At 46.3% G+C, this 15826-nt stretch overlaps 1 protein-coding gene across 1 annotated transcript in view; it reads right to left on the bottom strand.

Moving 5' to 3' along the window:
- The window catches only part of ADAR (adenosine deaminase RNA specific), a 41137-nt gene that overhangs the window by 14365 nt on the left and 10946 nt on the right, over positions 1-15826 (bottom strand). Inside the window, 9 exon segments of the mRNA XM_082435298.1 lie at positions 210-247; positions 249-269; positions 271-318; positions 320-361; positions 863-958; positions 960-986; positions 988-1032; positions 1034-1049; positions 2930-4365. Of these exon segments, the coding sequence (XP_082291424.1) occupies positions 210-247; positions 249-269; positions 271-318; positions 320-361; positions 863-958; positions 960-986; positions 988-1032; positions 1034-1049; positions 2930-4365 (1769 nt within the window).

The following is a 15826-nucleotide window of genomic DNA, read 5'->3' as shown; positions in this document are numbered from 1 at the left end:
TGCTTTTGCCCTTTGAACTCCTAATCCCAGATTCTCTGCTCCACAAGCAGCAACCATGCTCTCAAGGCCCCCCCATTTTTCCATATTGAAAAACAGGAGTGATTGCTCAGTGAAATAATCTGCCATCTCTGAGGAGGCAAAGAAGAAAAATGTAATCTCTCTCTTTTTTGAGAAAACCTCAGCAGAGATACATGATACAAGAGATGTACTTGGGGTCATGGGCAGGGCCTTCTCTGGATAGGAGGCGGGAATTCACAGGAGCTCCCCAAACTTGTGCACACACTCAAGCAATGTAGTGACGGGGTTCTTCCCAGAAAAGGAAGGATGTTGCTGAAGGGGTGGTAGTCTGGGACTCTGCAGTCTGGAGAAAATGAGAGACAAAAAAAACAAAAACAAAAACAAAAACAAACTGAGAAAACACTGGCTATTCCATCACAGCAGAGGGAATGGGAATGGGAGAATTTCTTTCGGTCAACTGCATGTTTGGGGCTGGCTTTCTAAAGGAAGAGGGTTGTGGGGATGGATTTTCTAGGCCTTGCAGGAAACAGTAGTTATTTAAATGTTTCTTTGTCTCATTTCTTATCTGCCAAGAGAGGAGACTGGATTCAATAATTTTTAACGTCTCTTTCAACCCTGAAAATTCTGCAATTCCAGTTAGGTTGGGAGGGGGCACTAGAACAGGAGCTGGGTATGAGAAGAGGAAAGGTGGGCTGGTGAGGCAGGGGAGAGGGGAGAGTGGGAAGCTGACTCTGACACAGTGGGTTGGGTAGGCTGAGATTGTTTCAAGAGGGTCAGATGAAGTTCTGATACTTCACAGACTTGGAGAGTGAACTGATGTCCTCCCAGAGGGCAGGACACCTACCTTCTCTGATTCTTTCTTCGAGGAACAGTAGTATGATTCTTCTGATCTTCCACTGTCTTTGGCTTTAGCTTCCTCAAGCAGAATTGTCATGGCTTTTCATAGCTGCATCCTGCTTGGCCACTTTTCTTGCTGCCAGCTTCAGCTGGGGGAAACTCTCGGCCACTGATGACAAACTTGGAATTTAAATCTTGATGGAAAAGTGATTAGATGTGTGAAACACTAGTCTAGGCCATCCCTTCTGCCCTCTCCAAAGAGATCTTCACCCTGAAATTTCCTGCTACACTAAGGGGCTTGTTGACTTGTGAAGGAGATGGAGGGTAGGCCAAGGAACTCCTGTCCCTTTGGAGGCTCAGACTGTTCCTATTTTTTTTGGAAACAAAGCAGCCAGTGACTCTCTCTCCAAGCTCATTAGAGCAAACATAGCCACAGGTGATAGGAAACTAGCTCAAGGGAAACCCACTATCTTTTAGCAATGAATTAAGATCAAGTCTGTACAAAAAATGATGAGCTAAGATCACCATTACAGTCTTGTTAGCAACCAAAGAGCCTTTACCCTAAAGCAATGGTGGTAGACTTGGCCACCTCAATGGTAGACTTGGCCACCTCAAGGGCAGCTCCTAAGGAAAGCGAAGGCTTCTTACAGCGCAGTCTCACACTCCCCAGACACCTACAGGGATCAGATACCTGCCCCTTTTGGGGGCCTATTTTCGTCCCCAACCTACCCTCAGAGATACACCACTCTCACGGTTTCTTTTGAGTCATCCTACAGCTCTATTTGTCTGATGCCTGAGATGAAAGGAATTTCCCTTGTTATGCAGAGAACCAAAAAGCATTTGTTCTAGGCCTCTGGACTTAGCTTAGATCGTCTCTGTTCAAGCTTTCATATTTGTTCAGCTCTTTGCTCAATCTGGGATTTCATTTAGAAAAGTAGGTCAAATTTCTTATTTCCTGGGTCTTCTGAAATATTTGAGCATGGCATCAATGTTTCTTATAGCTGGAGTCCAAAGAAAGGTTAACCGCAAAACCCACTGCTGTTCCCCAACTCTGGGGAGGGGGATGGTGGGAGAAGAAAGAGAATGACGGCCATCCAGTCTCTAGCCCAGACAGAAGCACACCAGTCCTGGCCCTGTCAGCTTCTGGACAGACGCAGCCCTCTTCTTAACAGCTCTCCTGCAATGCCATCTCAGTGTCATGAAGACGGTCAGGATACGGAGGAAGGGTCACCGCTGGGAATCCTAACCCTCAGACGCCAGCCTACGGTTAATGTAAAAGTTAGTGGGATCCTCTGCTGGCCTCACTGGCGTGCGGTCACTCAGCTTCAGTGGTTTCAGCTCTCTGCTAGGCCCTGCAGCAGCTCCTGGGCCCACCTGTCTTCCTCAATCTGTCCGCTGGCTTGGAAGAGCCTATGGTGCAGGGCTGGGCCAGCTGTCTGAGTGAGGTAATTTCTGATTTCACAGCTTAGGAGCAGCAGCAAGTGCTAGCCCACCCATCTGTGCAGAGGCGGTGTGTAAAATTAGAACCACCACCTTCAACAGACAGGCAGCCCTGCACCCTACAGCATCCTTTCCCTACGGGAGCGGAGCAGGACGGGGGTGGGGAGGTGCGGTTTGGACCCGCTGCTACTTAGCAGCACAGCCCACCCTTGCTCTCTGTGTGCAGCCTGCCGCTACCCACCTGTTCCTGCACCCCCTGGGGGACTCAGCTCGGGGGGAGGGAGGACGGCACATGGAAGGGGGCGGGAAGGGTGTCAAGTCTTCATTACCTCTGGCTTTAGGAGGCAGGCATAACAGTGATGCATGGCAGCTAATCATCTCCAAAGAAGCTTCATTTTAGCCAAGGCTGCCAACCTCCCCCTTGCTCAGCCAAGATTTTGGCTGGGCTGAGGTCTACATTCCCTGCTCAAGATGTGGAGGAAGGCCAGACAAGGGTGATTCAGCCCACAGGCAGAAAAAAAGAGGGAAAAGACAGGGGCCACCAACTGGCACTGCTCATGAGTCAGCCAAGACTCCATCAGGAGCAAGAGCGCCTGACCCCAACCGTAGGCACAAATCCTGGGTGGTCTCTTACCGAGGTTCATGGGGTGGTCCACTCTGCTCTATCAGGTTGAACTCACAGGTCTGACTAGCGAACTGAGCATATTCTAACAGGCCGCTGATGGGGTTCTTCAGCTGACACTCTGCCAGTTTCTTGTAGGGTGAACACCGTGGTAAGCCATGACTGTAGAAGGAGGGCATCTCCATGATGGCTCGAAACTCACCTGGTGCCGCGTGGATACTATTCAAGTCATCTGGGATGTCATCTGTGGCCCACTGGCCATTTTCAAAGTCAACATACCCTGTTTTGGAGGGGCCATTGTCATGAACAGGTGGTTTCGGTTTCAGTTTTATTGGTTCTGGTGTGACCTCTTGCCTAGTTTCTAACTTTACGACGGGTTCCTGCCCGTTCTCCACTTTTTCTGTGGTGACCATGCTGTTTGAGGCATCTGACGCAGGTAAATTGCAAGTGGGGAGCTCTGAGATTTTTCTGGTCTCCTGGATAGCAGCTTGAATGGTTTCCGGAACGTTGTTTGCGTTTCTCTTGATCTGTATCCTCTCCCGCTTCTTATCGGTCAAATGCCATATGGGAGGGGTCGTCCCTTGCCTGTAGACGTCCCCCTGCCTTTCCAAGTCAATCAGCACGGCAGTCACATCTCGGGCCTTGGTGAAGCCAATGTTTTTAGCCAAATTCAGGGCAGAGGAGCTGGACACATTAAACAGGTAATCGCAGATCTTTTCCTTGATCTCAGCCATGTCGAGAGGCTCAGGAGGATCTTCCAAGCCAGATGTGAAGCTTCTGTCTTCAGTTTCCAAACTGAAGTCTGAGCTTGGAGCTCCCTGGCTATGACTGTCTGCTCTCGCTACTTGGCTGGGCTGGTTCCAAGCCTGAACCGGAACTGAAAGTCTCCACAAAGGGGGCGTTCCTGCCTCCCGATGCAGCTTCCCCTTCTTTGCCAGAGAGTATAAAACTTGATTGATTTCCTTCTTTTGGACTTGGAGCTTCCCAGCCAGATCATGCGCTGTGGTGGCCTTCCCTTCCCCAAGCTCCGCCAAGAGATTTAAGATCCTTTGTTCCTGATCCTGGCTGATAGTCAGTTCCTGGAAACGTGCGGAGAGCCTATCAACACCGCTCCATGGCCGAACCCGGCCACGTGGGAAAGGATGCTGGAACCCTCTTGGGGGCACCTGACTTCTGAGAGGCAGGCCCCTGGGGACACCTGGGATCGCAAAGTACCCACCTCTGGCAGGTGGTCCTGGAAACCTTAGCCTGAGTCCAGGGAGGAACAGTGGCAGTGATGGTGCCTGTTTTCCAATTAGGGGTGCTTCTGGGAGTTGCCCCTTGAGAAACTCTATTTGCTGGAGCTGGAAACTATTAGGATAAGATCCCAGCCCCGGCTGCTGGTGTCTGAGCTTGCTGTGCTCATAGCCTTGAACGGGATGGGTTTGGTATCTGTTGAGGGAACACCCCTGCAGAATAAGAAGATGGAAAAGAAAGTGAATTGGGACTGCAGCAGTGAGCCTGTCCCTCCCCCCTGCCTGGGGTGGGTGTGAGGGTCGCACCTGATTCCTAATAAGCTGAGAAGGCAAGTGAGACGTGGGCTTGTGACCTAGCTAGGGTGGCCCGCCCACCTCATAAGTACTACCTGTGGACCCAACAGAGGGAGGAGATGGAAGAGCAGGAAGCAAGACGTACAGAGTCACGGTGCTCGCCATTCTGGTAAACGGGTGGCGGTCTGAGAGAAGATGGCGTAGCTTGTGGCCTACAGAACCGGGTTCTGAAGACACGCTGTGGAAGCAGCTATTGGGAAGTAGCTAAGGGGGTGTGGGAGGCTAGGGCCGAGGTATCCAGGAAGAGACGCTGCCAACTCCGCACAGCCAGGGGAGCCTGGTGGTTTGGGTAGAAGTGCCCAGTGTCCCTTCCAAGCCTGGGCACCGCACTGAAGGACGAGAACCATGTGCCTTTTGTCTAAGGACAAAAGGGACCCTGGGGGTGTCAGTAAATACCTTGCTGCCCGTCCCCGGGGCTTGCATATCTAGGAACAATGATTCCTCACGCTCACATCCCCCTTGTCTGATTCGCCTGAAGGCTACAGGGACCTGCAGGCAGCTGCGTCCCTTTCTTCAATAACTTCAGCCTTCTACTCCCCGACCCCTGCCCCCCGTCACCATGAGGGGATTTTAGCACTCTTGCTGGTCAAGCTCACGGCATGCTCGCTGCACATCTCCTTAGCGCGGCTCCAGTGATGGCCACCTCCACCTTTCAGCCACATAAGTGGCTTGTGCGGCTCCTCATTCAATCTCACTGTTACTTGAGCCGGGCCACTATCAAACCTCAAACCCTGAAACTTTTCCAGGGTCAGTGAACTTTTTCTGTAAAGGGCCGGAGGGGCATTCAACTGTAGCACAAAAGCAGCCACAGGCAAAATGTAAAACTTCCTTTACAAAACCAAGGGGAAGGCTGCACTTGGCCCGCGGGCCGCAGTTTGCGGACTCCTGCTCTTCTCAGCCGGCAACTTCCCTGTGTTTCTACCTCCATCCCTGTAGCTGCGGGTCAGCCACTCCTGGTTTGTCTCCATTCTGGCTTCACACACCTCCTCATTCAGCCTGGATCTCACGGTCAGTTCCCTTCACCACCCAAGGCCCGCTGTCCCCTTTTTCTGTTCCAAAGCTTCCAAATGGTGCTGGAGGAGGACACCGCCGCACCACGATAATGGGGCCATATAAATTCCTCCTCTTGAACTTCTGTTAGGTTTTCACAGCTGTTTGGTGGTCAATTCAGTACAACAAACATGCGCTGACTCAATGTGGATTGAGCTCTCTTCTTTAAAAATTCTCCTCCAATGGCTTGGCTACCACCTGTGCTGAAGCTTAAGACCTGAATTTTCAAATGCCTAGACGATCTGTCTGTCCCCTTAGATATCCTGCCATTACCTCAAATGCCACACATTCTGAACCAAATTACTCTTTTTCCCTCAATCCAGCCCCTTCTCCTGTGGTTCTTATTACTGTTAATGGCAGCATTCTCCTCTGAGTTATTAAGGCTGGAAACCTGAGTCATCTTTTCTGCCTGCCTTCCTTCCTCCCTCCCTCCCTCATCTCCCACACCTCATCAGGTAGTTGCCAAGTCCTACCTTGTCTACCACCTCTATCTTTTCTCTTAAACGTGTCTTTTTCCAGTTCTAGACCCTCATTACCTCTCACATGGGCTACCACAAGTGCCTCTCATCTTTCCATCCCTCTACATTCCAGTGCAACGTGCCTGCTTTTCCCCCTACTGCCACCTATTACAACTCGCTACAGATCTCTCTAAATGCCACCTTCTTTAGACTTCCGACTCCCCCCCGCCGCCCCCATGAGAGTTTCCTCTCCTTGAACTCCTCCCATCCAGCACCTGTTACACCACTTACTTTACCTTTTATCATAGCTACTGATTTTTTTTAATGGCACATATAGATTGTAGTGTGTCTGAAAGGTGATTAACAATATTAGGTGCCCTAGAAATTATACTCAGCTCTCCACTCTCAATATTCCCCATGTAGTATTGATGGGGGGCTGCAGTCAATTCGACAGTAAGCCCCTGGGGGACAAGGACTACACTTCAGTTATCTTTGCATCCCTAGCACCTAAGGCAGCACCTGGAACAAAGCTGATCCTGAACCAATGTCCGCACGAACAAGACATCGCTAGACATGAATTCCATCTCTTTTCTTGCTCCTCTTGCTTCACACAACCCCCCTACCCCAACCTGGGGCCGAGGTATATGTGAGTACAGACATTGAGTGTCTGGCTCACAGGACTCAAAAGGATACACGAATTTGTTAACAATAGCTATTTTAGGGAAAAATTAGAGGGAGATTATTAATTTTTTCCTTATACCCCCTAAAATCTCCTACAAGGGAAACCAAGCCAAACCACCACTTGAGAACAGCCATTTGGAGGAGAGCCACTGAATGGCAGTGAGAGCAAAGAAAGTGAGAAACCAACCTCCATGGAGATCATTCCTAAATCCCTCAACATCTCCACTCACCCAACTTCATGCCTATGTACTATACAAACTATGTAACAAGCCACTTAACATTCACTGCTCTGCAAAATTTCACTTTAATCTATTCTCATATATTTAGGATTAAGAGACAAGCCCCCCATCTTTACCACATGGGCTCCAAAGGGTAGTATATTGGTTTGCATAAAGAAATGCTTTTCCTGTAAGTCAGGTGTCCCTAATCCTTTTAAAGAAGGGAAAAATATATACACACATGCACACACATATGTATGTATACATACCACACACACACATATATATATATATATATATATATACGTGTGTACATATACTTTATATATATTTAAAATCGAGGTATATTTACATATAGTAAAATGTACTGTTAGTGTATGAGTTTTGACCATATAGAGTCAAGGCACACACAGCCTTATAACTACCACTCAGATCAAGATGTAGAACATTTCCATTTCCCAAAAACATTTTCTCATGCACTTTGCAATCAATTCCTTTCCCCACACACAGCCCCTGTCAACCACTGATCTGTCTTGTCTCTCTAGCTTTGCTTTTTCCAGAATGTCATCTAAATGGATTCATACAGTATGCAGTCTTTTGAGTCCAGCTTCTTTTGCTTAGCATCATGAATCTGAAATTTGTCCATGTTGTTGCATATAGCAATAGTTCCTGCCCTTTTTTGCCTAGCAGTTTTCCATTATATTGATATACCAGTTTTTAGAGATAATGAATAAAGCCACTATAAACTTTCTCCTACAGGTTAAGAAGGAGAGGAGACGCTAAAAGTAAAGCATGTTGTCCAAGTGGGGCTAAAGGAGGCGTGAGCATACATGGGGTCCTAGCAGAAAAGAAGAGGGGGACTGTCTTGACCTGGGCTCAGGCCTTGTTCCTCAGAAGGGGGTAGGGGAGTGCATTTTCCCCACAAATCCTCTTCCACGCCTTGCTCGACACAATTAGCAAGATACAAATTCCTAAATTCCTAGAACATAAACTTTCCTTGGCAAGAAAACACACACACACACTCTCTCTCTCTCTCTCACTCTCTCTCTCACACACACACACACAACACGCATATGTCATGCATGAAAACAGGAGCGTAGGGAGGTAGATGAGCCAGGGCGAGCAAGTTGCAGGTGGCCCGCTCTGGGCTCTGACCCCAGCGGCTTACCTGCCTCGGGTCCATGGCGCGCCCGAGGCATGTCCCGGTGTCCGCCCGCCGTGACCCTCCCCGAGAGGGACCCTTCCCAACGCGGGTCGTCGGCCTCCAAGACACAAGAGGCTCCTCTGGAATCGGGACAGGCCCAGGCAGGCGGGGAGCAGGGCTGTGAAACGGCTCCGGTTCAATTTCACTTTCGTTTCTTCAGAAGGACCTCCCTCTTTGGAAAGTTTGGCCGAGGGGCGGGGCTTGGGCAAAGCTAGCGTGAGCCGTCTGGTTTCAGGCCGGTAACAAGTTTAATCCCTTCCTTGCATGAGAACTGGGCAAGATACTATTTTTTAGGAAAACAGCTATAAATACTGAGCTCATTATTCCCCTCATGGCCTTCTCAGGAATACATGGGATAAAGCAAACGGAGAACAAAGCCACCCTGCGAAGCCTAGCGCTGGAGAAACAGCCTGAGGTTCGGTCCTCTTACTCCCAGGTCCACACTAACGTGACCTCCTGTCTCTAATGTGGCAGTGCGGGGGGGGGGGGGGGGGGGAGGGGTGGCGAACTCTTCAGATGACTAACGTCCTCACTGTGGACTTTACTCATACTGTAGCATATTAACTGACGCGACCACGTAACAGCCAATATATAGTAGCAAGATAATGATACCAGCAACTGAACAGTAAAGGATCTACATCATAAAACCATCCCACCTTTCAGCATCCGCCATCCAGGCAAGGGTTAAATCCTTTACAGGCCTGATCGCTCTCTCTCTTTTTTTTTGGACGCGCCAGCGCACCCTGCAATGCAAGTGCGGAGTCTTAACCGCTGGACCGCCAGGGAAGACCCACCTTATCTCCTTAATCTTCACAACACCTCTGCCAGGTAGGCATTATTCCCAAATTACAGATGTGGAAATGGAGGCTCCACTGGGACCATGCTGCTGCTAAATCCAGGTCTGACTGCGGAAAGTCACTCTACACTTGCTCAGGTTACACCATGGCTTTCCAAAAGATAACTTTTGTTATCAATGGACTTCATGATCAGGCTTATATATCTGCTGTTTTGTCCAAGATGTCTAGGAAAAGATTCTGTAGATCAATTCTATTGCTCAACAGCTCCCCTCCCCCCTCATCTGTGAGAAATTTTTTTCTGTATTTAATTTCAATTTTATCCCCACTGTGTGAATGAAAAATATTGCTTGCCATATCAGTAAACAAAGGATGTTGCAGCCATCAAGCCATCATATTACAGCCACCCCGACGGTGAGCCCTGAGGGAACTCAGGATGAGAAAACACAGGATATATCTGGTTTTCTTTAATTAACAGTAATCTGTTGATGTTCCGACTACCTGGTCTTTGTTGCAAAAACTCCTATATATCCTGGCTCCCTCCCTTGTGTCTCTGGAGCAGTCTCTCAGAGTTATCTGAGATGCTGTGTCCTGGGCTTAAGTCCTCAGTTTTGTCCACCAAATAAAACATAACTCTCAACTTTTAGGCTGTGCATTTTTTTCAGTCGACAACTGCTTATGAGATTTACAAGGCAGTCCCTTCACAGCACTGTCTCCAGCTGATGGCCTTTCTCACTGTCCTCTCACTCCATTCACCCTAAGTGTTAGCCCCCCTCCCCAACTTCTCATTTCTAGGGTGGCATGTACTTTCCCTCTCCATGCCTTTGCGCATTCTATTCCTTTGCCTTGAATGTACTTCCTCCACTGCTTCTGGTGAAAGTCTTTCAAGATCTGCTTCAAATATTACCTCCTAGGGAAGCTTTGCCCCACTCTGGGTGGGGGAGTGGGTGCAATTCGTGGTTCCTTATTTTGTGCTTCTCTCTTACTCAACACTTACCCCTACTAGAGCACTTTCACCATCCTCTGAAAATGCCTCATTCATTCATTTAACAGAGATTTTACTAAGCACCTAATGTGTGCCAGATACTGTGTAAAGCACTGAGGACATGACACAAATAAAAGTCCTGTCCCTTCAGCTAACAGTCAGCGTAGTGGAGGAGACTGATGCGTCAACGATTATCACAATGTTATGAACTACTTGTTTATGTATCTGCCTTTAGAGCTGTAAAGTCTTCTCCTTGCGGCAGGGAACATCCCCACATCCCCTGCATAGTGACCTTCAGAGTTATAGTTAGTTGACTGAATAACCGACTGCTCGGTAGAAAAAACAATGGGCCAAACAGTGACATGGGAATGTCACAAGAAGAAATTAAAAATATCAGCACACATAAGAAACGGTACTCAATCTCATCATGTTAGGGAAATGCACAGCAAAGCCTCAGTGAGTTACCGTCCGTCCGTCAAACAGGCACATTAACCATCTGATCAGAGCAGGTGGGAGCAGGGGGGAAAGCAGAGCAGCTCCTAGTCACCACAGGAAACCTGGGAAAAGGGTGAATGTATACACCCTGCAATTTAGCAATTCCACTCCTAGACCAGGATACACATACAAGAAGTTGGTAGTTGCATTATTCATAACAGCTCCCAACCTGAAACAACCCAAATGTTCATCAAAAGGAAAATGGATAAATGGTGGCATTTGCCTATGATAGAATATTATACAGAAGCAAAAATGAAAGAACTATAACCACATGCAACAAGGTGGCTAATTATCTAAACATGACACTGAGTGAAAGAAGCCATACACATACTACATTGTTTCACTTACATAAAGTCCCAAACCAGGCAAAACAACTATAGTATACACTGCATAAAAGACAGGATGGTGGTTATCTCTAGGGAGGGAGGAGGGGTTTTGCCTGGGAAGGAAAGTTCTGGGTGCCGGTGATGTTCTAGTTCTTGACTTGGGTGGTGGCTACATATATGGCTCTCCAATAATTCATTAAGTTATACACTGACGCTTTCTGTACCTTTCTGTATGTATGTGCTGTACTTCACAATTTTAAAAGGTTAAAAACAACAGCAAACTCTCCCTGTAGCAATTCCAGCTTACCTCCCCATGTTCTACTTTTCATTTAAGTATAATGAAATGAGTTACGTCTTACCTCTGCTTTCTTGCCTTCAAGCTAAACAATCCCAAAGCCTTTAACCCTTCTACAAGAATGATCCAGGGACTTCCCTGGGGGTCCAGTGGTTGAGAATCTGCCTTCCAATGCAGGGGACGCAGGGTCGATCCCTGGTCTGAGAACTAAGATCCCACATGCCGTGGGGCAACTAAGCCCGCGCGCCACAACTACTGAGCCTACGCGCTCTAGAGCCCGTGCGCCACAACTAGAGAGAAGCCCGTGTGCCACAATGAAAGATCCCGTGCACCGCAACTAAGACCTGACACAGCCAAATAAATAAATAAATTAAAAAAAAAAAAAAAAAAGAAGATCCAGAGAAGCAGTAATCAGAGCTACTGTGCACGGGAAGCTGCACCGCTGTTGCCTCCATGGCTTTGAATCGAACCTAGGATGCAGTGGTGAAGCAGGGAGGGGAAATATGTTTCCTCAACAGAGGTTCAGTTCATGCCTTGAAAGAATAACAACTGCTCTTGTCATTTAATCTCAGCAGCTCGAGTAACTGCAGACAGAGTTATTCATAAACATTTCATCTTCTCCCCATCAGGGATTGTTTCAGCTCCCACAGGGTTGTGAGGTGGTGACATCAGTCTTTGTGCTGTTCTGTTGTAGGGGCTTGAGGAGTTGGATGAAGCTCTTTTAAAAATTAACCAAAAGTAACAGGTTCATTGCAAAAAGTTTCAGAAAATACAGATGAGCAAACACTGTCAAAGTTACCCCTAAATCTCCATTGTTAATTCACTGGTGTCCACCCTTGCTGTTTTCCCTGTGCATAAAGCCTCCATGGACACACAGGCACAGCTCTCCTAACACTGGGGCTGTTCCAGCTCCTGGGGCTCCCCAGGAGCCTGTGTCTGCTGCTCAGCTGTGAAGTAACCCCAAATGCAAGACCTCCTGTGAACATACTACCTAGGGCTACTTGCTAACGATCACCTAAGTGATTAAGAGTTACCATCTAAAATTAGGTATTACAGAAAAAGCCCCCCATTCAGTGTTCTCAGAAATCTGGCTGCCACATAACACTGCCAAGCTCTGGCTCCATGTGTGCCTGCAGGGGCCTGGACTTCACCAATTATGGGGAAGGACTCATTATCATCTGGGTTACTGGGTTGGTTTTAGTTTCCAGTCCCTGCTATTCTTGCTTTTATGCTATAAATATAACTGTTAGTCTTCTTTGTAATGATTAATTTGGCTTGCAGATTTTCTGTTTAACCTTACTGTGTGCAGGGGTGCATATTTACAACAACAGTCTTTTTAGTCTGTAATTTCCTATAACCAGACTTTACTGCACATATGGGCTACATCCAATTGGATCATCTATCTCCCTACTGTAAAGCAGATGTCTGCAAACTCCTTCAGTATTTGCTCATACAGCAGATACTGCAACAGAAATGTACTGACTGTGAATGTGTGTTACTGAACTTGCAACACATTATCAAAAAAGTAATGAATTACTGAGGTATTTTTAAGTACTAGGGCACTATTTTAGAGTAGGATCTGTACAAAAATACACTCATGTTCTTATCTTAACTCCTAGGAAATACATAAGAAGCAATTCGTAGAGTTGCTAGGCATAAATTTATTGCCTTCCTTTTTTTGTTTTTGTTGTTTCTCTTTCAATATATCATTGGGTTTTTTATTCCACTAAACAGCTACTGCCACATGAACATAATTTTCACAATTTACATGGTCTTCCTCTAATAACCCGACTTGCTTTGATAACCTGTAAGGCAGAATAGCGAAGTTGCCCAACTGGCTGAGCAGTGCTCCACAGCTGTCTTTATGCTGATTTATATTCCATTGAGGTTAATGACTAGACTGGCTTTTGAAGTTACAAGAAAGCAAGAGATGCCTCAGGTACCCCCAGAAGAAACAGAGGTCTCCAGAAGTGGGTAAGTGCCTCTACCCAAAGTTATCCAGTAAATGAAAGAAGAAAATGGTATTTATCAAACCATCTATAGGCATTGTGATAAGTATTACCATATTTTAAAGATATATTGGTAATAATGTCAAAACAATACTAATAATAATGGCTAACACGCCTGTGCTGAATATTTTACGTGCAAGTTTAAACAGTGAATGTACATTTAGTCTCATAACCACCCCACAAGGTGACTCTACATAGCTCGTGGTCTTATGCAATAAGTCCTGACACCCTGAAACCACCTCCTCCATGCTAGGTTGGTCTGGCATGCAGCACCTGAGTGACATCTAGTTTGGCTCTGGCCAGCAAAGAGGTTCAGCTACTGGGCCACACGTGGGTTCCGCTGAGCCAGAGTCCAAAGGGGGGGACCTCCCTCTCACTCTTGCCTTCTCTTCCTTCTCACCCCTAGGACCTAGCCTATGAGTGGCTGGGCTCAGTCCCAGCTTCCTGCAAGGGCAGTGTCCCCATCTCCATGGCTTGTAGGAAGCAGAGGGGACAAGTGCAGTCCTGTTCTAGGCAGGCCTGAGGGCAGCCTCTGCCCACAAGTTCTGCAGTGTTTCCTGGGGAAGTGGGCCGATTTCAGCAACAGCCAATCGCAGAAAGCTGACTTGCCAAGTGGCCAATTCCCTGAATAACCGATTTACTAAACTACCAATATGAAAAAGACTTTACCTTTTTCTTTAAGCTCTCTAGTCTTAATTGACCAGTTTTTATTCTTCCTTCACAACAGTATTAGGGGGAATGTACTCTGCCCGTCTCCCTGAAGCTGAAGAGCTGGAGATTGAGGAGGAGACCGGGGGACAGTGGGAGGGGGCAAGGTTTAGGGGCTTTTGTGGAACTGAATTTCAGCGTATTGATTTTCTGAGAATTGACCTAGAGCTACTTCCAGATGACCACAATCTTCTTCCCAAAGGGAATGAATAAGGCTTTGCTATTCCTAACATATGACTTTAAAAGCATTTCCTTCAGCATCGACAAGTTCAGAAAAATTTCCATCTACGCACACAGAGGAGAAGGTGCGTGAAGACGGTGAAGACGTAGCAGAGAGAGATTTGAAGACACTGGCCTTGAAGGCTGGAGTGATACGGCCACAAGTCAAGCAATGCAGGCAGCCACCGGAAGCTGGCAGGGGCAAGGACCGATTCTCCCGTAGAGGCCCTGGAGGGAGCACAGCCCTGTAACACCTCGACTTCCTCCCAGTGAACTGACTTCAGATTTCTAGCCTCCAGAACTGTGAGAGAATAAACTTCTAAGGTTTTAAGCCACCAAATCTGTGGTAATTTGTTATTGCAGCTGTAGGAAACTAATACACCATCCTCGACAGGCTGTGCACATCAGGGAGCTCCGGGCACAGGACTAGCACAGACCTTGCTGTGCAGCCAGGGATTTCTGCATTTGGGGCTATCAAGGAAAAAGGCGGCAACAGACCAGCAGACCAGCTGGCATAGACGATGTGCACAGCCACAATTTCCACTTTTTTGTTAAACCAAACAGTACAGCCTTCTCATTACTGTCCAGCAGAACTAGAGCTTTTTGTTTTATTTGAAGAAAAGGATATTTCTGTAATATAACAAAGACTACCTATCATAAACTGACAGCCAATATCATATTTAAAATGGAATAGTTAGGCATTCCCACTAAAATAAGAAATAAAATAAGGAGGGCCACCATTACCACTGTTATCTTATCTCCTCAATTCTGAGATGTACTCCAAACATTTCTGATACTGGGATGTGAATGACATGCATTTACATTATATATCGGTATATTTTGACTAGTAGCCCCTAAAAGCTATTATTAAGTTGACAGCATGTTCTTATGCTCAGTGGTCTTAGAATCAAAGAAATATGGTATTTAACATTATTTTGAAAATCCTAGCATATTCTGTAACACAAAACAGAAATAAGAGATAAATTATTAAAAAAGGAAAGAAAAACATTATTTGCAGATGATAATATCGTAACCCTTGTTGCTCCAAGAAGATTAAATGAGAACTCTTGGACCACCATCAGTTAAGAAATATGGCTGGATATAAGAGAAATATACAAAACACAACCCTTCCTTATATGAAAAATACTATATTCTTAACAGCAAATAAAGCATTAAAAAAGAAAAGGGAAACATCTGGGAATAATCCTAAGAAATGTGAAGAGCCTACATGTGGAAAAGTACAAAACTCTGTTGAGGAATACCTGTCTTAAATAGAAGGATACACCAGCTCCAAATGTGATGGCGGAATACTTTATGAATGCCAATTAGTGCCAAATTAAATAACAGTTTATTGCAAATTCTAATGAGGTTAGGGGCAGTAAGGAGTGGATACCTGACAAAATGATTAAAGTTCAAGTGCAAGAACAAACAGGCAAGAATAGCCAAAATATTTTTAAGAGGACAGCCATACTGATTAAATCAAAGCAGTACTGGTATAATACAGGAATGGTGCTACAGCCTAATAGAGCAGAACCACTTTTCCCCCAATAGACCCAAGTGTGTGTACAGATCCAATGCATGATAGGAGCCAAAAGCAGCAGTGAGGGGAAGAAGGATTAGTCTATAGATGGAACTTGGCTAACTGATAGGCTTTTTGGAAAGAAAGATCTATTCAGAGTCTTGCCTTATATTAGTAAACCAAAATAAATTACAAATGGATTAAAGGATTATTTGTGAAGTATTTTAAATAAAAACACTAAAAAACAAAAGTCTTTGTGTATGACCTGACCTGTTTCACAGCAATGGAAGACATCACAAAGGAGAAGACTGACATCTGTTCACTGCAGATAAATTTCTGTACTTCAAAATAGTGACGTG

Source organism: Balaenoptera physalus (assembly GCF_965194825.1).
Source record: "Balaenoptera physalus genome assembly, chromosome: 1".
In the NCBI taxonomy this organism is placed as follows: Eukaryota; Metazoa; Chordata; class Mammalia; order Artiodactyla; family Balaenopteridae; genus Balaenoptera; species Balaenoptera physalus.
This window is presented reverse-complemented; position numbering and strand designations above follow the sequence as displayed.